Source organism: Emydura macquarii, unplaced genomic scaffold (genome assembly GCF_026122565.2).
Source record: "Emydura macquarii macquarii isolate MOO-44397 ecotype Brisbane River unplaced genomic scaffold, CSIRO-AGI_Emac_v2 contig_2680, whole genome shotgun sequence".
NCBI classification, from domain to species: domain Eukaryota; kingdom Metazoa; phylum Chordata; order Testudines; family Chelidae; genus Emydura; species Emydura macquarii.
The window spans coordinates 121506-144529 of NW_027132817.1; the positions used below are offsets into that span (position 1 = coordinate 121506).

General features: G+C 38.2%; 1 protein-coding gene and 1 long non-coding RNA gene across 3 annotated transcripts in view; one reads left to right on the forward strand and one right to left on the reverse strand.

The window, feature by feature from the left end:
- FBXO9 (F-box protein 9) overlaps window positions 1-20004 on the forward strand; it is a 37467-nt gene extending 17463 nt beyond the window's left edge. The window contains exons 5-14 of one of the 2 annotated variants that reach the window (XM_067565459.1): window positions 4719-4818; window positions 7758-7888; window positions 11955-12069; window positions 13265-13383; window positions 13683-13773; window positions 14822-14917; window positions 15795-15888; window positions 17040-17194; window positions 18579-18683; window positions 18959-20004. In XM_067565459.1, the coding sequence (XP_067421560.1) occupies window positions 4719-4818; window positions 7758-7888; window positions 11955-12069; window positions 13265-13383; window positions 13683-13773; window positions 14822-14917; window positions 15795-15888; window positions 17040-17194; window positions 18579-18683; window positions 18959-18980 (1028 nt within the window). In that variant the 3' untranslated portion in view covers window positions 18981-20004. Of the gene's footprint in view, window positions 1-4718; window positions 4819-7757; window positions 7889-11954; window positions 12070-13264; window positions 13384-13682; window positions 13774-14821; window positions 14918-15794; window positions 15889-17039; window positions 17195-18578 lie in introns of both variants that reach the window. The other variant, XM_067565460.1, reaches the window with a different exon arrangement.
- Window positions 3493-6182, reverse strand: LOC137164597 (uncharacterized). The gene is made up of 3 exons (XR_010923137.1): window positions 5853-6182; window positions 4707-4815; window positions 3493-3616 (listed from the first exon to the last, which is right to left on the reverse strand). It is a non-coding gene; the product is annotated as an uncharacterized lncRNA (long non-coding RNA).
- Window positions 20005-23024: the final 3020 nt, after the last annotated feature.

The window sequence follows — 23024 nt, forward strand, 5'->3', positions numbered from 1 at the left end:
CAGGGCCATGGCTGCGGCCAAGGTCAGGACCGGGGCCAGAAGCTGGGGGCCACCTCCAGAGCTGGAGCACAGCTGGGGGCGGAATGGGGCTGGGTGGCACTCTCTCCTTGCCCCTTGTGAGGGCTGGCCTGGGTCTGCCATACCCCTTGAATGTTCCTCCTCGCCCCCACCAGGTATGAGCTCCTGGTCAGCTAGTCTTGGTGGAAGGGTACTGCATTTTTCCTTTAAGAGCTAGCAAAAGTTCAACTAGTATAAGAGGGCTAGCTGGTGTGTGTGTGTGTGTGTGGTTTTTTTTTTTTGACTCCAGCTCCGTGGTAGATTGCTAATAGAACCATATAAAAATAAACTTCCTCTCAGCCATTCTGTAGTGGGTTATATGCTGACCGAATAGGATAAAGCCACTTTATGCAGATATAACGAACTTCAGTTTTGCATAGTAATGTCACATGAAGTTCTGGTAACAGCCAATTTTGTGTTCATTCCAGTAAAATGAGCTGTTACAGTGCTACTGACGTAGCTTGGGAACTGTGGCATTGAAGGGTCAACCCGAGTTAAGGTGAGAAGCAAGCAAGGATGGAGACTAGGTTACCTGCTACTTTAATTTTAGAAGGAGTGTTTCTTTGAAGTACTATGGCATTTTAAGAAGTTGAACGACAGAACCCTTCACTAGCTCAGGTATTAATATCAGCAACTGTACTGTCTAGTGGCACTTTAACTAGATTGTATAGCTGCCTTATGAACTCTTGCCTTTAAAATTCTGAACTGGCTGACTTATGAACTAGACTTCATTGTAAAGGCCCATACCACTGTGTTCTTTTGGCTTTTCGCAATCAAACCCCCATCTTTCCAAACATTCCTGCTGTCTTCTCCCATTAAAAATAGGCTAATCAGCGTAAGTGACAAATGCAGTCCAATATATTTTCTTAGCCTTTTCTGCCAAGATACCAATACCCTTTCAAGAGAAGACAATCCTATAGTAAGAGTCCAGGAGAAAAAAAATACAGCCTAATTCAAAAAAGTCTTAAGAGTATGTCTACTCTACAAGCGCTACAGCAGCACAGCTGTGGTGCCGATACTGCAGCATAAATACTTACTACAATGACAGAAGGGATTTTTCTGTTGCTGTAGTAAATCCACCTCTCCCAGAGGCTGCAATTAATTCCATTGACCTAGCTGTTGCAGCGTTTCTCAGGTAGTCAAGGTTGTGAGGAAACAATACACAGAATATTTTTATAGTTGCTAAAATCGCATGATATCTGTGCCTTGACAAATGGATAAATACTTTACAGTTGGTAAAAAGAGATCCAGTTCCATAGATGAAAGGAATTGCTTTTTGGAGTCCATTGACTTGTAGATAATGCCTTAAAAGAAGTGGATCTCATCAGAATCAACTTATAAATCACAGTTAAGCATTTGTTTTCATCTGCAAATGAAGCCTGTCGATTTCCTGCAAAATAAGCTAAATAAATAAATAAAATTGCAACACCATTCTTGCAGATTTCCAGCATCCTCCACCATCTGGCATTAGTTTCATTGTCTTCTTTGAGATGACTATATTGTCTTCTTTAATGAGAGTCTCTCACACTGTCCTAATGTGTATGAATACATTTTGCTGCAACTTACAAATGTAAAATTATTATTACTTTAGAACCTACAAGTTGAAGCATGAAGGGGCATACGAATGTTTAGCATATCTGGCACGTGAATACCTTGCAATGCTGGCTACAACACTGCTATGCGAATGCCTGTTCTCACTGTAAGGCGACACTGTAAATAAGAAGCAGGCAGCATTATCTTCAGTAAATGTAAACAGACTTGTTTGTCTTAGCAATTGGCTGATCAAGTAGTAGTAGGTGGACATGTAGGCTCTAAAGTTTTACACTCTTTTGGTTTTGAGTGCAGTTATGTAAAAAAATCTAAATTTGTAAGTCGTACTTTCATGATAAAGAGATTGCACACAGTACTATGAGGTGAATTGAAAAATTCCATTTCTTTTTTACAGTGCAAATATTTGTAATAAAAATATAAAGTGAGCACTGTACACTTTGTATTCTGTGTTATAATTGAAATCAATATATTTGAAAATGTAGAAAGACATCCAAAAATATGTATAATACATATAAATTGGTATTGTATTATTCTTTAACAGTGTGATTAAAACGGTGATGAATCACGACTATTTTTTTTAATCTCATGATTAATTGCAATTGTTTTTTTTAATCATTTGACAGCCCTAGTTAGTAGATATCTGGAATTAGAAGTATTATCTGGATGCTAGAAATGGAGAATGCTCCATCAGTTCCCTCTCTCATTCCAGAGCATTTTATAAAAATACTGTTGGTATGGCTTCAGGGTAGCCACACTGACAGGGAGCCAGGTTGCCCTCCAGGGGCCAGACACATGGTTGAATTTGGGTTCGGGTCCAGCAGGGGCCAAACCTCACTGTCTCAAAAGTGCCATGTTGGTGTTGGGGAGAGATCCCCCACATACTTCCTCCTGCACACCTCCTACTGGTGGGAGGGTGATGATTTGGATCTTCAGTTTAATTAAGTAAAAAGAAACGGCCAGGTAAGTTAGGTGCTTATCACATTTTTCTCTAACTCATTTGGGCACTTTGTCACTAACGTCAAATTGTCTGAAGTCATGTAGGCATGTGTGTACTTTAAAAAAAAATCTAATATTAATAAAAAACTTAATGAACTTTGTATACATTTTTCAGAGAAATATAATTATTTTGTCTACAGAATTGTTCCACTGTTTGAGAACAAGAAATTTAGTTTACAACACATTCCATTACTAAAAACCAGTTTAGGACAAATCTTAACAACAATGGAGAAAGATTACTCACTTGGTGGCATGGATTGCTGCCGTATGAAAACTGTGCAACCCCCCCCAGAACCATTAATTTCTTTGCAAAACAACTTCTCTTTTCTCCTGAAGCTTCTTGTCTCTACCTGGCCTTTTCATTATTAGCTCCACTATATTCTTGTACCTAGTTTTATCACTACTTTGGCCTCATATTTGACTCCTTTTTCCTCCTCACATAGCCAGGTTATCGCTATTCAATACAGAGTTACTAGACCTGAGCTCATTACAAGTGTGCACATGGGGTGTGGAATTCTAAGGAAGGGTGTCTTTGACCAGGAAACTACTAATTCAGCTCTCATTCTTGAGGAATCAGGCTGAGAGAATATTTCTGGCCATAGTTGCATTAAATGAAGCAACATTTAGTTGAAAAATATTCACACATGGCTACATATGTTCTTGGTTTTAGAGGAGTAGAGACTCAGAATTCAGGTATTTATGAACTATATTGATAAGTCTTAAAATGGATGGGTCATTAACTGTATCTATTATTTGTATAGTACTATCTAACTGAAGCCATTCCAGTTCAGTATAGTAGCCAATATCAATCTCTTTGGTTCTCTGCCCTGTATAATTTCAGTCACAATAATGGAAATAAAAAGCTCCCATTACAGTTAATGGGCACAATCCATTTTATAATAAAATGTTTTAATACTAGGTAGCAAATTGAGACAAATCTCCAGATATAGTGGAGGAAAGGGACTTGCTCTCCACAATCAATACTGCCACCCAAGGAAGGTGATCCACCCAGCTGGAAAAAACAAAAACAAAACAACAACATTTTCATTGTAAAAATAATGTTTCAGGCAGATAAATCTACAAGGTTCTGTCTGAAGGAGACACACACCACAGGACAGTAAGTTCTCCATCTTATCTCCCTTTATCTTGCCATCTTAAACTATGGAAAGATTTACCTTTCGAAATGAAAGTGAAGATGATACTTTTTACATTTAGGGCCTGATCCAATGTCCAGAGCATTTTGGCTGCTTGCAGAGGTTTTGGGATGGCCTCTGCTCATCTATATTTCAGCTTTCTTACTGCCTCTGTACTTTCAAATGAGATGTCCTTCCCAGTGACTAGCTCCAGTGCCTGCCTTCATTGCTGCTTTGCCACTGAGCAGCAGAGTGAAATTGACCTGATTCTTGTCCAAGTCATTGGTCCCTACAGGGCTCTGAGTAGTAGCCATATTTACTATGCTGTAGCTTGGTAATGTTATGAGCATCTGAAAGACTGATCAGAAAGCATCTGATACCAACACCATGTGTCTGCAGACTTCCAGTGCACTGCTGTCATCCTTTCATACTCAGTTCATATTTGGCAAAGCTCTTTGCAACCATAAAGACATAGCACCCACACTCTTACTCACTTCCATGGGCCATAAAGTGTCTAACACCTTTGGAAACAAATCAGGACTTTATAAAATTTAAGTGTATAAACATACTTATCTATCAAGCCTTAACTGACACCCCCATAGGAAGTTTTGAATGAAAATTAATTTTGTAGGAGCTGATGACATGTATCTGAGAAGGCTTCCTCCACAAAATGGGCATGTGGATTTTGAAGCCCTGATAAGTGTGTCAAATAGGTCCAACCTCCCTGCTAAGATTGACATTTTTATTCTAATCAGTTTAGGTTAAATTTGCTAGTAAAGAAACAACTGTGGGGGAAGGGATTAGTGTCCACTTTGCCACTTATAAAAAACTGATTTTTTTAAGTGTAATGCTACAGAGCCTTCCTGGCCTTAGTTACAGTATAGTTGCAGCTAAAGTCATTTCTCAGGAGAAGCACAATTTTTGATGACTAGAATAGGCATTAAATGTATTCCAAATTGTAAATATTACCTTTGTTTTCAGCCATCAAGTTTTATCGTCTAGCCATGCAGCTTGTACCTGATATAGAGTTTAAGATCACCTATTCTTGGTCTCCAGAGGGTGATGGTGTTGGAAAGAGCTAGTAAGTATGAAAAGTTTACAACTGAGCAGCACAAGAGTATACAAATTTACACATTTTGTTTCTAATCCAAAGACACTTAATTGCCACCTATTTATTTGTAATATAGTCAGCTCATGTTTGAGAAGCATCTTTTTATTTAACTTCAGTTTAATTAATAGAATGCATTATTGAAAGTTATATAGATCCTTTAATGGGCCTGGGAAGACATTTTATTATACCAAAAAGTAAAATGAAATGCAGTTCTTAATTTGTTTGGAATCAATTCAAACAAAGTATTAAAATAAATTTAGCAGAAAATAGTAACTGGGTGATTTAAAAATACAGAAGTCACCATATTACTTCGTACTTAAGATATATAAGATATACAGTTAGGATCATATTTAGGCTAATAGTAGTTAGTAGATTGGTTCTTGAAAGTTACAGTGTAGTATCAGAAGATTCTGCACTTGTGGGCTTGTACCTATATAGCAGTTCACTAATAGCCTTAGAGGAAAGTAAGCATAAGAGAGCAGAGGACTATCTGGGTATGTAAGTGACCCTCCATTAACATCACACACCAGTAAGGTAAGAAAAATACTAGATTACATAATAAAGTTTTATAGAGTTCCTGCATACTCCTAGTATTTTCCCCTTCCTTTTGAGCTACTCTCCTTGAATCAGTTCAAGTGATGAGTACATAAACTTCCATGCAGTCTTTCCAATAGGGTTGGTTTTTTTTTTTTTTTTTTTTTTGTTTTTTTTTTAAATTGCCCCTCTCCAACTCCAGGTGATACAAGGCATGGAGCCAGCTTTCTTAATGTACCCCCTTATTTGCTTTATAAAGTAGCATTTACAGAAGTATATGCTGGTCTAGAAATGTTTGTAGTACTACTGGTGCTCCTGCTCTCTAACCTATAAAGTTACAGACGTTCTCTATGTCACACAAGCAAAAAAGTATAACAAGCTACTATAACTATGTTCTGTAGTACTTGCCATCTCTTCCAGTAATGAGGACTTTTATCAATTTATCACTCCATTTCTCCATAACATCTTACCTGAGTTTTAGGCCTAGAGGGCCCAACCAGAGTTCTGTCTTCTCTTTACAGTATTTTAAAGATCCTTTGCCAGGTCTCTCAGCTTTTTTTTTTCCTTCCATCACTTCCCTTATTAAACCCATCCAGATTACAATTAAAGTAAACATACAAAAAAGAAACATAAGTAAGCTCTTGGAAGTTCTACACAAACAATACGTTCTCACAGAGAGCTTGTCAGTCTTAAGGGCCATCAAAGATAATATACTCAGCACCTCATGAGTAAGATTAGGGAGAGTCATGTGGTTTGAGTGGCTACTTGTATACACCTGTGTAGAATGGTTCCACCTGTTACAGAGAACTCAGATTTAATCTTTATGTTGCACTAATGTCATTTTATACCATATTAAACAGTGTTAATTAGCACGGTATAAAAAAGCATTGGGCATGATCCACAAAGGTACTGAGGTGCCTAAGTCTTGTTTTTAGGTACCACTGCAATCCACAGAACTCCCCTTTGACTGCCACTGAACCCTGTAAGCTCCTGAACTCACTCAGTGCCTGAGCTTTTGTCTCTGAGTATGGACTCTGATTTACAGATGTGAAGAAGTTGGGCCACCTGAGTCACATGCAGGGTCTGATCTGGTGAGCATGCTCACAGGGTGCCTACTGGATTGGACCCCCTTAGGTGAATATGCACAAACTGGGGGAAGAGGTGCACTTCTCTTATAACCATTAGCTCAGTGATTAGGTACTCATTCAGGATGTGGGAAATCCCTAGTTCAAGTAACCCTTCCTCCTGAGAGGGAGAAGGGATTGAAACGGATCTGCCACCTCTCAGGTGAGTTGTCTAACCACTGGGCTATGGGATATTCTGATGAGGGAGGCCCCTTTGTCTCCTATATTGAAGTTCCAATAATTGAATAATTATATATTAATTAGGCTAGAGAGAGTTAGAATGACATTCTAATCTATTAGAGCGACAAGATGTGTGAGGTAATATCTTTTATTTGATCAACCTCTGTTGGTGAGAGTGACAAGCTTTTGAGCTTAGGGCATCTATTTCTCCCTGTTCCTTGTATAGAAGCATAGGTGCCTAACTCAGGCTTTGTGGATCACAGTAGCGTTCCTATGATTTTCTAGGCTCTGCGATGCTGAACATTGCTGTTTCAAAGTCCCTTTATGGATCTGGCCTATAGTATCTTTGTTGCCATCTTGTTCACTAACATCTTAAAATCTAATTTCCCATCTCCTTAATTTAGTATATTTAATTGACAAGTGCCAAATAACAAGATTTGTCCAAACCCCTTCTTCTAAAAGATTAATTAATATATTGGTGAGGAAAGCCACAAAGGGATGCTATCAGTTTAAAAAAGTAAAATAACCACCAAAAAAAAAAATCCTTACTGTAATGAGCTTTATAAAAATACAATTTACTTTTTACTGGTAATGCTGCTGTTTTATTTCTTGTGTGCTGCTCATCTTAGATGACAAAAATAAACTAAATGGTTTAATATTTTGGTGCTCATGGACTAGAGCACAGGTCTTCCGTGATTGTGTTGCAAACACTGCAGGTGAATGTAAAATCCAAACAGAGAAATTGTTTGGTTTGTGATTTAAAACAAAAATAACTACAGAAATATTTCTGTTAATATCAAACGCTCTTAAAAAGGCATCCCTGTTTTAACCAAACCTAAATAAACCTGATTTTTTTTCTTAGTAAATTAGATTGCTTATCACATGATGATAGTCTAATCTTAATGACTATACTTTGATCTTAAGAAATACTTAAAGTAATTACAAAGTACAAAGCACAAAGCAGAAATCATATCAAATGAGAAGAAAAGATCAGCATGAATACTAAGTAAAGATGCTTGTTGACATGTTTTGTTCTAGTCTCAGATTTTGCTTTATTTTTCTTTACTTTAGCATTGAGGATGGTGATGATGATGGCAAGATGGCTGATCTTTTGTCCTACTTTCAACAGCAGCTCGCTCTTCAGGAGTCCTCAATCAAACTTTGTCAGCCTGAGCTTGATGTCAGTCAGACTCATATCTCAGGTGTGAGATTAATTATATCATAACTTTGTGAGGAAGGAATTCTTAGAGGTTTATTTTTGAGCTCAACTTTAATAAAATGCTTTGTCTTTTTTATTCTAAAATCTAAATTTAAAGAACTTTCTTGAAAATGACTCAAGGTATCTATTTGTTCATTATTATAACTAGATGTATGGAAAGAAAGCTCATCAACTTGTTTAACAGCTCTTTCTTCATAAATATTCTGGCCTTGTTCCTATAGGCTGCTCCATGCAGGCACACTTATGCAGAGTGGCTTGCAGGATCAGAACTTTACTTTGAAATTCACTTAGCTTGTTCCCACCTTGGAAGAATGTTCATACACTACTTGTCTTCCTTACCTATGACAGTTATGTTCAGTATGTTGGGATTAGGAAGCGGAATATTAGGATGAAATATTGATTTTATTTTGGAATATAATATGAAAGGACTTGTCTTAACACTTAAGCTGCAATTGTGAAAAGACATAAGCAGGTGTTCAGTCTTACATGCTGTGAGTAGCCCTTCATTGACTTCATTGAGACTGCTCCCCACATGTAAAAGTAAGCACATGCATAAATCTTTTCAGGAGTGGGGCCTAAATATGGATTTCTTAATGTTTGATATTATTGTGCCTCAGGCATATTTTTTTAAAGTTGCCATTTACCTTTCCTTAACAGTGAATTTATGTTTAGAAAAATGAAACCGTTTCACATTTTCTAGTACACATGAATCTGCTACAGTTATGTAAATGTGAATGAAAGTAATTTGTTTTATGGGAAGTAGATATTTTATATTTGCCGATGCAGAGCATCAAGTTCCTTTCAATGAAAGCAAACATTTTCACAATTGTTATAAATGAATCCATTCACATGGAGATTAGAAAACATTGGCCACGCTATTAAAGCGACCAGTGATGTTTGGGTGCTTCCATTTTGGAGTGGCCAGCTTGGAACTTAAGGAGGGGTCTGATTTTTAGAGGATGGGTGGGTGCTTAACACCTTTGGAAAATCAGACCTCTATGAAGCAGCTCATTATGGCCTGCCAAAATCACTAGTCAGCTTTTGAAAATCTTGGCCTCACTTCTTTTAATCTTGATCTGTAATCCATTTGTTAATGAGGTGAGGGGATCACTATTGATAATTTCTGCAGCAGTCACAGATCCCACTGGTCCAGGGAGAAAAGCAGCCTGGATGTGAAAGAGAACTTAAAATTTGGATGACCCCATTTCTTGTGTTCATTAATTTATATACTGTATTAACACCAAAAAGCCAGGTTCGGGATCTCAATTTACAAGATGCTGTAAACACCTAAGCCACTGTCTCTGCCATGAACTAATACAGCTTACTTCTTTTTACAACGTTATGATGCCAGCAAAGAGTGCTTCAGGTGTATTTCCTGTTGTTTTTCTTAAGTGGTGTATGGCCTACAGAAAGAAATTAGAATGTAAGTGAGACCCAGATAATAAGAGAACACTACACTAATCAAGGATGGCAGTAGCATGCGGATTTTTTGGAGTGATGATTAGTTCTTGGTGCAAGACAAGAGGCGAAGATCAGACTTCTACTATCTAACACAAGTGTTAGATTTTTATTTCCCATGAAGAGTATAGGTGACTAATTTTTTTGACAAATAAGGTATTTATGAAATGGACAACATTCTTAACCAGAAGTCTAAAGAAACTTCATATGCACAGTTTAGTTTAATATTACACATTGTTTAGACCAGCAATTTTCAAACTGGGGGGTGGGCCCCCTAAGGGGGTGCAAGATGGATTGTGGGGGGTGCATTGGCGAAGACTTGGGGGGGCAGCACCCCCCAAACTTATGATGATGGAGCCATCTCCCCCTGCTGGGTGAGGGGAGCTGGGCTGAGAGCGAGGCCAGGCAGCGGTGGGGACCCTGGTGCCTCACATGGGCAGGCCCAGGCAGGTGGTGGGGGTGAGGGACCCTTAGGAGAGGAGCAGAGACGGGGGGAGTCTGCTGCGGGCAGCGGGCATGGCACTGCTGGAGGAGCGGGCAACAGAGCTGGTCCAGCTCCACGCTCTGCACTTTGTGCAGCTGCTTCCGTCTCCAGTCGGAGCACTGCTCCCGGCAGTCCCCCACCGCCAGGCATGCTTCCTGCGCCTCTGCTCCCCACTCCCCGCCCTGTTTTGTTTCTGAAATGGGGGGAGGAGTTTGAGGGAAAGGAGAGCGCAATCGTTACACAAAAGTCCACCAGAGGCTCAATTTAAAAAGTTTTGAGAACTGCTGTTCTACAGTGGGTGAAAATGTTCATTGTGATAGGGCAAGCAGCAAGAATTCTATAATGAAATGCGAAACCAGCATTAATGCAATGTTACGGCTGTATAGTTCTGAATAAAAAGAAGTCTGGAAAGTCAAAAGTTAAGATACACATTCACTCGGCCATGTTGTATATACTATGTAGGGTGTACATTTAACCCAATCAGTAACATATTAAAGAATATGGTTAAGGAAAAAAATAAAAATTACTGTATATTTACAACAGGGCTGCATTAATGTTACCGTAGGAAGATATTTGCATTTTCAGTCTCTTTAATTTAAATTGCATGTCAATCTTAAACTTTTGCATTTAATTTCCTAGGTTTTGCTAAACTAGAGAGGAATATAAGTACCCAGTTTCACAGACTTTGGCTGACTGATGACTATCCAATGATAACCATCTGTGTTGTTTGAGTTAATAAGCACCAATTTGCCAAAGGCTCAGGATTTTTAAGCTTCTTTAAGATCTTAGCTGTGTAAGCAGCACATTACATTCTAAGGAGTTAGAGCTAATGCATCTTTCAGTACTTAAGTTGTCAAAGACTGACTGAAGCCTGTTTATGTTCTGTACTGCTGTGCATGCATACTGGGAGCATGGATGTGTGTACAGCTATCATTGGTAGAGGAGCATGAGCTTTATAGTTGTTAGTATAGGCTGTTTTTTTAATTGCATATGCTTCAAATAGTATTTTGAAAGTATCTGCTATTAAATTAAAGCCAAGTTGCCAGAAAAAAGGCACCTTGGACTGAGACCAAATATGAGAAAATTTCAATTCAAAAGAAAAATTTTCAAAAAGCAATTAACATATGAAAACTGTTATAATTCAATCTTAGCTACAGCATCTGTCACTGATGAAAGCTACACTTCTCTAGGAGTTTTTACTAAAGGATAGCAGATCAGTTTAGACTAAATAAATCTCACAGTTACCTTGTGAAATAGGTGTTAAGGTTATTTAGGAATCACTCAGTACTTGGCAGTAGAAAGCAGCAGCTGTTCAACAGCATACAGCAATTCTCTTAACAGTAAAGCTTAAGCAGTAAAAAAGATTATATCCAATTGAAACTGCAGAGAAAATTTAGGGAAGCAGAATGCTAGTAGATGGAATTCTGGCTAAAACCCCAGGATTTTCTTATTATATCTTTTACTCTTATGAGAATTTTCCTGGGATCTCACTTGTCTGTAACTGTGGTCAGGATCTTGATTTATTTATTTGTCATTGGAAAGAAGTCCTCCAATACTATGCCATCTGACACCTTCTGGGTTCCATTGGCTCAGTACTGACAGTATTGATTCATCAGCACTATTTCCTGCAGGTTATACATGTTCCTACTGGTGTCCCATCCAAGCACTGACTTGCCTAGCTTTTGATGCCTGAGTGCATCACACCTTGGGTTTTCACACAAGATGTAAAAAGTTGTTTAAGAAATAAAACGTTACTTTATATGTCTGATGTGCACACAGAACTCTTTATATATTAAAGCCTCTGGAGAAATAATTGTTTCATAAAACCAACTGATATACCTGTTGTCCCCTGAAAGAATATGTAGCTGTGTAATCTTTAAGACCACATCTAAAAATATTTTGTTACCATGTCATGTCTTCTTTGTATATTATGTGAAGTTCTTTACCGTGTATCATGTATTTTTATGTAAGGTTTTTGGTTGATTAGTCCCGGTCAAACTTGTTCTCTAATTTCCTGTGAAGAACAGGATTTTGGTAGCTATCAAAAATAGGATCAGGGAAATGATTATTGTAATGTCCTGGTCACTTAATTATTTTCTGTTTACAGTGCTACCTATGGAAGTGCTAATGTACATTTTTCGATGGGTGGTTTCCAGTGATCTGGACCTACGGTCATTAGAGCAGCTCTCTCTGGTCTGTAGAGGATTTTACATTTGTGCCAGGTATAGTTGAAACTTTATTCAAAGAGTGAGATTCACCTTCTGATTTTAAGATTGGAGAACAAGGAGCTTTTCTGTGCTGAACTAATAAGACAGATCTTAAGCTTAATGTTTAAAATGGTTACTAGTATAAAATTATAGTTGTAGACATTTATTTAGTTAGGAAAAGTCAGAGTGGGAATTAGAAAATTCCTGGTGGTACTTACCTTAATCAAATTGTCATTTTCTTGAGAATACTGTTTAAATTTACCTTAACAACGTGAGCAGACACTGTATATTGTCATATAAACAGTTACAATTGCCAAAAAGTATATTTTTGTGTATAAAAACCCTGCCTAGTGGAAAGAACGTTGGACTTGGAATCAGGATCCCCAGGTTCTATTCCTGCCTCCGCCATTAGCCTGTTGGTGACTTTGACCAAGTCTTTTTGCCTCCATGTGCCTTAGTTTCCCTATCTATAAATGGGGATAATGATATTTACCTCCTTTATGAAGTGCTTTGAGATCTGCTGATGAAAAGAGCACTGTATAAGAACTTGGTATTATTAGTATTGGTATATGAAGACTTCTAGTAAATCCATAGAGCAAAGCTGCCTGTGTTAAGAATATATTTTTGCTTTTAGGCTTCTAAATCTCTAAACTGGGGTAAATCCTGCTCTCCTTATTCATAAGAAGTCCCATGTTAAACTCCTAATAATCAAGTGCTCGAATATACCAGTGATGATTATTGTATAAATGTCTGGCTAGAAGGAAGCTATTAGTCTAATATAAACTAGTATGTCTTGGTGATTTTTGAATGGTGTTTATAAGCACGGAATACCTTTACTCACAAAAGACAGGACATATTGTCAAATGGAGTTGCAGAGTCTCAAAATTATAGTAGCGTGACTTTGATCAACATGTAGACATCACAGAGCTGTGCCAGGGCGACATACAGAGCATGTTCTGTGCTTTATTGTGATTATCATATGCTGTACTTTGTGATGAGAAAATGACTTTCTAGCACCTGAATGATTCCAAGTTCTTTGTGGATTAATAATTAATTTAGTAATTAAGGAGTCTAAGAAAAGTGTCTTTAGCTCTATCCAGACCCCATCTACCACTACATTCTTAAAGTTTCCCACTCGTATTTTGTTCCTTGATATCGGAATTCAGCAAAGTGCTGTAAACTGTGGGTTTTGCTTTTGTGTATTCACTAGGGATCCTGAAATCTGGCACCAAGCCTGTTTGAGGGTTTGGGGCAGAAGCTGCAATAAACTTGTTCCTTATACCTCCTGGAGGGAAATGTTTTTGGAAAGGCCCCGTGTTCGATTTGATGGTAAGGAGTATTTTTGGAAACTGAGATGTCTTCATTACGAAGTGTGATTTTGCTAGAAAAAAGTCACATAATTTTTTATTTCTATCTAATTATATAGTGCCACAAATGTTAGGCCTTATCTGAATTCAGTTTGGTTTTAAATAAGCAGATCGTCTTTAAAAGAAACTTCTTCCTCTTTAGGTAATAAAAATGTAGCTGAAAACCTATACATCCATAGTTTTTAATCTTGTATGTTTATGCACTTTTAAAAGATGCTTACATTTTAGGTACTTATTTTCTTGTTTGCTTCATTTCTGTAGGTGTGTATATCAGCAAGACAACATACATACGTCAAGGAGAGCAGTCTCTTGATGGTTTCTATAGGGCATGGCACCAAGTGGAATATTACAGGTAGAACTGTAGTAAACTGAGTGAGTGAAGTATTTCTCCCTCTCTCCAAGTACTGTTCATTCAAATTCAGATCTGAATACTTCAAATACTAGTAGTTCTGTTGAGTTCAGTGAGACTACTTATGTGTGTAAAGTTACTTGGGTGTAAGTATTTCCATGATCCAGGACGTAAGGAATACTGTTAGATCTGGTCAATGGAGATAGGTTGAGAAACTGATTTCCTCCTCAGTTGCACCTTCTGCTCATGTCGGTAGAACTAGAGCTTGAAAGATGCCACAGATTTCTCCCTCTCCCCAAATCATTTCTGCCTTTGTGTCCATCAGAATAGTACTCAGCAAAGAAAAAACAAGTGATTAAATAAGAATTGCCTTTAAATTTACTCATAACCAGGTGCAGGTAGATTTAAAGACTGGGGTTTTTCAGTCTGCCTTTGAACACTTTCCAATTATTCATTCGCTGTCTTTCTTAGCCTTCTTATTCTGCTATTCACATAGCTAGTTGTTCTACTCTCCTGTTTCCTCCTGAGTCTAAAATGAGCTATGGGATACCAGTGAATCTCAGGGTCATTCATAAGATCTAGAAAGCATCAACCTGTCTTTCTAGATCTGGTATCTGATCCTGGCATCTCAAATCTGATACTTAAGGTACAGAAACACTATCAAACAGACTTCTTCAGATTAATATGTTTAAGAGCTAATTACATTTATCTCAGTGGATGCTGGGTAGGAAAAAGGTTCCCAAAGTTTATCTAAGGTTTATCCTGATTTCTGGTCAGTAGCTCCTTTCATACATTCTTTCTCTGAACAAAAGGTCTTAACTTCTGCGCCCTTGCAAAAGTCTGCATAGTTTGGTCACGTGGTCTCCCAGACCAGGTCTTTTGGTTTCTCATGAGCTGTTTCTATGCTTTTGGAAATACGTGAAATAATCTGTTTTCAAATGCTGAGAATTAGCACCTAAGCTCTACACCTTTATGTGAAGGGCTCCCATAAGAAAACATAGAATGTCTACCTCTTTTTCCAGGTTTATATTGTATTATTGTATTCTTGCAGATATATGAGATTCTTCCCAGACGGTCAAGTAATGATGCTAACAACCCCTGAAGATCCTCAATCTATTGTTCCTCGTTTACGGACTAAAAATACAAGGTATGTTGAAATTGCACATTTATCTGCATCATTCTTTGTTTTTGTTTTTTTACCCTACAGAAAAGGGACACTTGTCACTCATTTAAGCCTCTAAATTTAGAATTAGTAAAAATAAGAGCAATTTTTATTGTGCCATAGATATTCATAGTTCTTTACAGGGAAATAAAAAACCACCGAGTCCCTGCTTATAGGGGGTCTTATTAATTAAGACTCCGATCCTGGAATCGGACATCTGAGTGTAAGATCAAGGCCTTGGACAATGTCTGGGCAAACTGAGGGAATAGATGTAAGAGCCATGAAGATTTACACCATTGATCTTGTGACTTCAGCATTTTTTTCAAGAAAAGAAAGTGGGGAAAAGATGGCAAACAGTGAAAGACTATCTGAACAGACATGAACATTTAGAAGGGAGTTGAAGGAATCAAGGAAATGTATTCGTTTCACGGGGTCAAGGAAGGTGTTTCCTCCTTAAAATGTTCCAATGAGTTTGTTAAATTATTGTGGAAATGTGTTTGCATCTCCAAAACAATGTAGTTTTGAGTTATTGCAGTCATTTGAAAGTGAAAATGACTAGAAATTGGCCAAAATAAACTGACTAGTCTGTCTACCCTGTCCTAGCTAAGAGAAATACAACAGTTTTATGAACAACATTATTATTCAATCAGCAATAACAGGCCTGATGCTTTACAAAACACAGAAATAAAAAGCATTTCCGGGCCCAAAAGCTCACATCCTTAAAATAGTCACACAAAACAGTAATGAACAGAAAACCAGTTCTTACAACTATCAGACTTAATACCAGGGTGTTTTTGTAACCTAGGTAAGAATACTAGTTTTTAACAATACATGCTTGATGCTATCCCTTTTAACCTTCCAGAACTGATGCAATCTTGCTTGGCCATTATCGCCTCTCCCAGGATACGGACAATCAAACCAAAGTATTTGCTGTATTAATGAAGAAGAGGGAAGAGGTGGGTACCAAAATAAAAAAACTAAGAAATGAGAGAACAAGAAGGTAAGGAGAGTGGGATTATTTTTCTTAAAGGCTTTCCCACAGTTGTGTCTTTAAAGAGCACATGGAGGTGTACCAGAGACTCACTAATGAACTTGATGCAGCAAAGTGATGTCAGATATATTTTACAAGTGCTCTAGTGTGTGGTAATTTAACAACTTACTTGTCTCCTTCTAATAATATATTAACTTTCTAAAGCAAGAAAGCAGTCTCTCTGCATCAACATATCATGCCAAGCCCATTTGCTGTAAGATGACTTTGTTCACCTTTGAACACCAGTTCTCCCTCAGTAAACTCTCTTCTGCAAACTGTTCCTCAAGCCTGGTTGCTACACAAGACCTGTATTAATTTATAGCAGCCTTGTTAAATTAAAAAAGATGTGTGTATCCCCAACTCACAAGATGGTGGCATGACAGTTAAGCCAGAGGAAGAAGAAAAAAGTGGGGGGAGCAGCAAGGACTCTTTTCTGACATCACCTTTCATCCGTGTGAGACTTATTTCTGCAGCATTAAATAAATGAATCTAAATAATACCTGTCATGAATTTAACTGGGAATCATTTTAAAAACTTATTTTCAACAAGAGATGTTTCCAAAAAAAGAAAGACCTATAGTAAGTAGTGTCAAAATAATCACAAGGGTTTGGTGTTGTACATCCAGCTATCTTAGTCTGGGTTTTTCTCAAACCTTGTATAGAGTTTGAGAAAATTTATTTTCCACGAAAGCTTCCTCCATATGTAGCTTGGTATAAGTTAAACACTATTTTTCCAAATAATATTATTACTTAATTCTAGAGTTTCCTACGTATGAGACACAGTGTAGGATGTGAGCTAAATAAGGAAGCGGTAAAATGTGCTAAGAGTTCTGAGGTTTAAACAAATGACATGAAAGTACAATAATTATAGTCTTGATTTGGCATTGGTAGCATGCTTTTCATTCAAAGAATTTAAAAGATCACTAATTTTTGGCAATGTAAAGTATGGGAAAGTATCCTAAATATGAAGGCAAGGAGTTTTTGCAGTTTCAGGATCTGTCCTCACCCTTATTTATGGTAAACCATGGTAGTGCTGTATGTTCTTTGTGTGTCACTAAACCTTGTGTTTATTGTACAGAAACCAATTGACTACCACAAATACAGGTATTTCCGCCGTGTTCCTGTACAAGAAACAGAGCACAGTTTTCATGTAGGACTACAGCTGTGTTCAAGTGGCCACCAGAGATTCAACAAGCTTATTTGGATGCATCATTCTTGTCACATAACTTACAAGTAAGTTAATAAACTTAGAATAAAAGTGAGGAAAGAAATTTGCTTGTAATAAGGCAAGAAGCATTCGTTTGTCCAGTGCTAAATAAGGAAACGGTAAAACATGTTAAGAGTTCTGTGGTTTAAACACATGACTTGAAAATAAAATAATTGTGGTCTTGGTTTGGTATTTTGTTAGTACGCTTTTCATTCTAAGAACTGAAAGTATCACTAATTTTTGGCAGTGTAAAGTATGGGAAAGAATCCTAAATATGAAGGCATGGAGTTCTTACTGTTTGGTAAGATTTGTGAATCCCAGAATGCAAGAAATGCTGCAAAGAGCCTCTGCAAGGATACTTTCCAAACCCCTCTGTGTTGTGGAATAATGCACCTAACTGTTGTGTCTGCCTGTGAGAGATCTGGGCAGATGGCCAGTGGCATACCCACTAACCCACACCTTCAAGTTGTGGTGGCACAGAGGGCTTGGTCTTGCCTATTGACTATAGTAGCAGCCTGGCTACCCAGATATTCCTCATGCTGGATTGTGAGGGGAGAATGATGCCTCCCAACTCTTTCCGTACTTCTCCATAAATAGCTTTTCTGCTCAGGTTTTGCATAGGACCAATACTTAATGCAGTGAGCCTGCAATTTATCAGGAACGAGCAGAATAATTGTCTTTGTGATGTGGAAAACAAAACAAAATCCCACTTTGGGGAAGTGTCAGGTTGAAAATATGAATGACTTACTTATCCTGAAAAATTGTAACTCTTACACTGTGATGTATTTTGCAGGAGTTCACTTGTGGATCAGCACAAGGTCTACACACCATTTAGGTCCCACTTAAATGCACAAATCAGGGCGCATAGCCCATATTCTAGACTTTTCCCCAAGAACAAATTTCACACTGGTGCAGAACAAGAGTGTTGCACAAATCAATTTCTATAGATGAGGAGGCTATCCGCATGTGCTAGGGAACTGGGAATGTAACCCACTGAGCATTGAATAGGCTAATAAGGTATGATACCACTTTACTGTAGTTTAGACTCATGGTTCTCACTGAAGGTGGTATTTTCATTTTACATTTTAACGTTCCTAGCTATGGCTGCTTACCCCTCCTCCTTTTATTCCAAATTCTGAATCCTATAACAGAAGTGCAAAGTAATGCGGTGTGGAATGCCATTGCTTATCTTGATCATGTACTGGATAGCCAAAATACAAATCATGCTTTCCACATAAAGTAGCATTATATTTACGAGGTTAGCTTGTGTGTCTGTGGCTTTATACACACTTCGCATTATGAAAATATTGGTGGATTACCCTTTATCACTCCCCTAAATACAATATTAAAGGATTTAAATGGCAGTTTGTATTTGGCAAAGGTAACTCACTTTTTTAACATTCTTTGTAGATCCACTGGTGAGACTGCAGTCTCCGCTTTTGACATTGACAAGATGTACACCCCTTTGTTCTTTGCACGAGTGAAGAGTTTTACTGCATTTTCTGAAAAGCCTCTGTAAGAAACACATCTCTCCTCTTACAACTCTTGCATGGATAAAAGATTAGAGCAAATGAGCACTTAAGTTATAAATGTGTATATATTTGAAACTTATTTTAAAGTTCTGGGAATCTTTTTGGAAGAATATATACTGGTAATATGTTCTATTTGATTTAGGGTGGCTGGGTTTTTGTTTTGAAATCAAGCTTATGAATTGTTTTAAACACATTTATGTTGTGAAAAGACTTTGATAACATAAAAAATGTTTTTACCATGTCATTTTTTTCATACAGATTTATGAACCATTCTCTCTAAAATATGAGTCTTCATCTGCCTATGCACCTTAATGATATTTAAGTCCAGGAAGAACTGTAATAGAAAAACACTTATTGTACATGTGACTTAGTGTGTGCACGCTCTGGTGAAGACTCAAAATGTGAAATAAGTTGTCCTACATCTGTTTGTGTGTGACTCGAGAAAATAAATTTTTCCTTTAAAGTAAATGTATTTTGTTTGCCTTTAAGAAGTGACAAATTAAGTGCAAACATTAGTCTTATGAAAAGCAAATCAAGAGCAAAGAAACCTGAAGAAGAAGTGAGAAGTTCAACCATAAAGTTCAGCTGAACCATGGTGATATTAACCCATTAGAGTCTACCATCTCAGGATGGCAGACTGCTGTCAGGAGTAAGCCAGCCATATGGGGGAAATGGTTGGCTTTCTCCTTTGTGGTCCAGGGAAGGGCTCCTGGAATGCATGGTTCTGCTGGGGTGGTGTCACAGTGCAGATGTCACCAGTGTGCTGAATTTAATTCAGATTGAATTGTGCAAATGAGAACAGGACTCAAACATGTTTGCATTTTGTTAATAATCCTTCATCTAGCCCTGCTACAGAAACTGTAAATTCATTGGGCATTTGTCATACTTAAGTTAACTTCAGGGGCTGCTACGGATTTTCAGGTACTGTGTGTTGTTTATCATAAAATATGTTTCTTGGATTTTTGTGCAGGTGCTGTATGCGGCTTTTCCTGCATATATAGCTTGGGGGGTTGGTGCAGATACTGTATGCTGCTTATGATAAATATGTACTTTGGGTTCTCAGACAACTAAAGCTTCTAAATGTTTTTGTTCTACTAAATTCATGTAAGATTTCTTAAAGGAATTCCTTATAAATTTACCTTCTGAACTGCTCATTTCAAAATACTGACTAGGAATTAGAGGATGCAAGTACAAAAAATCTGTTGAAAGAACTTTACTTGTTCCATAATTTGTAAAGGGTACCCTTGCATGGAGCTACACAGTTAAAATACATTAATAAATTAACATTTTGCAAACAAAATGAACTGCTATTTCTTAAGTTCTCAGTTTTTTCACGTAGTAAAACATTCTACATTCAGTAACGCGCCTATATTATACACTATATTCAGTAAGGAATATATTGTGTTATAGCACAATTGAGAGAAGTAAAAATGTCAGTTGCTTTAAAAGTTTTTGGTCTTCAAGATAATTAATGAAGTTCCATCAAGTACATAAACTAGGAGGGCCTGTTATGAAGTTATCCATTGTTTTGTTAGGGGTATGGTTAAACCTCTGATTTGGGATTATCTTTAACTGGTCTGCAAATGCCATCTGTGTTTAAAGAATTATCAGTGTTTGACTTGTATGAATAAGGTTAAAGATGATACCAACTTTTAGTCAATAACAACAATAATTCTTGATTTGGTAGCTTAGTGATACTTCAAGCTTGATGCACATACACACTGTGTAATTATGTATGTAACCTGATGCTATTTGAGTCTTTAGCCTGTACAATAAAATCAATCTGAGGCTTACAATCGGAGGCTTTAAAAACACTATATCTGACATTTGCCTGCTGCTTCTGATCTGTTGTTTTAGATTTCTTGTACATATACATTTGAGGCTTAAGTCTGGGGGCAATGTCAAGCCTGGCAGATGTCCTGTTGCAAAGTAATCAGGTCCTGGTGTAGTTTCAGAATCTAATCACTAGTGCAACTTTACATCAGAAGTTCTCAGTTTTTTCTGTATCAAGAAAACCCCAGGACTCTTCTCCCCATTTAGCTGGAAAATGGCCAGTTCTGCCCCCTCCACTCCTCATTTTGTAATATGGGAAGGTCAAGGTGGTTTGCCAGCATCAAAGGCTACTAATATTTGTTCACATGCTAGTATTAAAAATATATGTAACTTGAGCAAAGATTCTCACTGGTCCTATATTTTTATTCCACACATTAATATTTTTTTCTGTTAACAGATTTCTAAGGTCCCATTGCATAGCCTCCAGCTATTAAGGCAATATGCTCTTACAGCTAGTATTTCAACACAGTTGACCCTCAAGGTTTTGTGCTAAATAAGCAGTTGGGGTCAATAGTAAATATAGTCAACATAGTGAAGGGACACGTAGTTTTCAAGTTTATTTGAATATCATACTACCCAGACGGGTCATCCCCTAATGGGTTTTCCAACTGAATTATGACAAGATATGCTAAGCGGGTGTAACAGAGGGAGGACTGTTACAACAGTGATAAAGAACATGTTGCATATGCCTATAAATGTATTTCTGGTGCTTTGATCAAAGACACGTGCCTTCAATATCTTAAAGGAAATCTACACTTCTCAGCATTTTGTTACAGAAAAATGTTCTGAACAAGAAAGGAACAAGACCATGGATTTTTATAGTGCCTGGAAGCTTATACTTAATTCTTTACTACAGGGGGCAAAGAAAACTGAATCTCAACTGGTTGACCTGGTCTGGGAACTTTCTCCAACACGCTTGAATTTAGCTGTTGTTCACAGTTTACTGCAAAGTGCATTTTTTCCCTATTTCTGACAGATCTAATAGAGAATAAAATAAATTAGTAGTCCCACTGTTATACAGTCAGCATACTTCATATCCTTTAGAAGACAGATATAGTGTGGTCAAATGGATGGAGCACAGCCCTCAATGTGAGGGCCCAGATCCACAAAAGTGCCTGGGTGCCTAATCCCCAGATTTAGGCACCATTGCACTTCATTATAGAATCATGCATGATGGCTCAATATTTAATTAATTAAAGTGGAACAGCTTTGGTAGAAGAGATTGAAGGAAACCCACATCGCAATAGCTCATAGTCCAGTGGTTAGAGCAGTGGTTCCCAACCCGGGGTCCAAAAGTAGCCTGCCACTCCCCACCCACTGGCTGCAGAAGGGAGCCGCTGCCTAAGAACCGAGGCGGAGCGCATTGCTGCGGGGTTCCTTGCTGCAACCAAGGGGACAGGAGATCAGTGCTCCCCCTGGCTGCAGCAGGGAGCAAGGCAAAGCGCTCCACCTGGGTCCATAGACGCTGGAGTCCCTGCTGGAGCCAGAGGGAGGGGAGCACCGATCTCCCGTCCCCCTGGCTGCAGCAGGAAACTGCCTAGGGACCCAGGTGGAGTTCATGAGGCTAGAGGACATGTACCCTCCTCATTGAACTCCTCTCTGGCTGCAGTGGGGGGAGGGGAAGCTGTTGGCAGAGACTGGTGGCCCTTCAGGGTTGTAAAAATGATATCTGAGGCCCTTGAGCCAAAAGGTTGGGAACTTCTGGGTTAGAGCATTCACCTGAGAGGTGGCAGATCCCTGTTGAAAGGATATTTTCTGCTTATCAGGTGGAAGAAGGACTTGAATTGATAGTCTCCCCCATCTCAGGTGCGTGCTCTAACCACTGGACATCCTGCACCACCCTTGTCCCCACCTCTTTTGTGTAGACATGGATGGCCTACCAGTTCAGGCCTCACACATGACTTAAGCAGTGAAGTGTCCATCTTCCCCCACTTCATGGACCACTAGTTCAGAGTTAGTCACCTAGCTTCATGTGAGGGGAGTTAGGGCACATTTGTCCACAACTACCTGTGGCTGCCTTATGCTGCCCCTCCTTCTCCCTGCCCGCATGCTGGCTTTGTGGATTGTGTTCTTAGGTCCCTCACTCAGGTTTTGTAGATTGTGGTGTTCCTGTGATTCTTCTAGGCGCCTAACAGGCACTGCAATGCTTGGCATCACAAGACCTAAGTCCTTTTATGAATTCAGGCCTAGGTCCATCTAAATTCTCAGCCCGGCCACTTACTGTTGGAATCAATGGGATATGAATTAGGCCAGTGCTGAGCTCTTCTGAAGATCTCATCCTTTTATCTCAGTTTCTCCATTTGTAAAATGTGCAGTGCTACCCTGCTTCAGTGGATGTTCAAGGGTTAGTTAGTTAATACTTGAGTAGAGCTTTGTGAAATGTTAAGAATTGGGTAGTGGTTCTAAGTTATTACCTGTACATAAAATATATACTCATTTCAAAGCCTAATTCAAGTATCATGTATCACAAATCAAATTTATTGCATGAAGA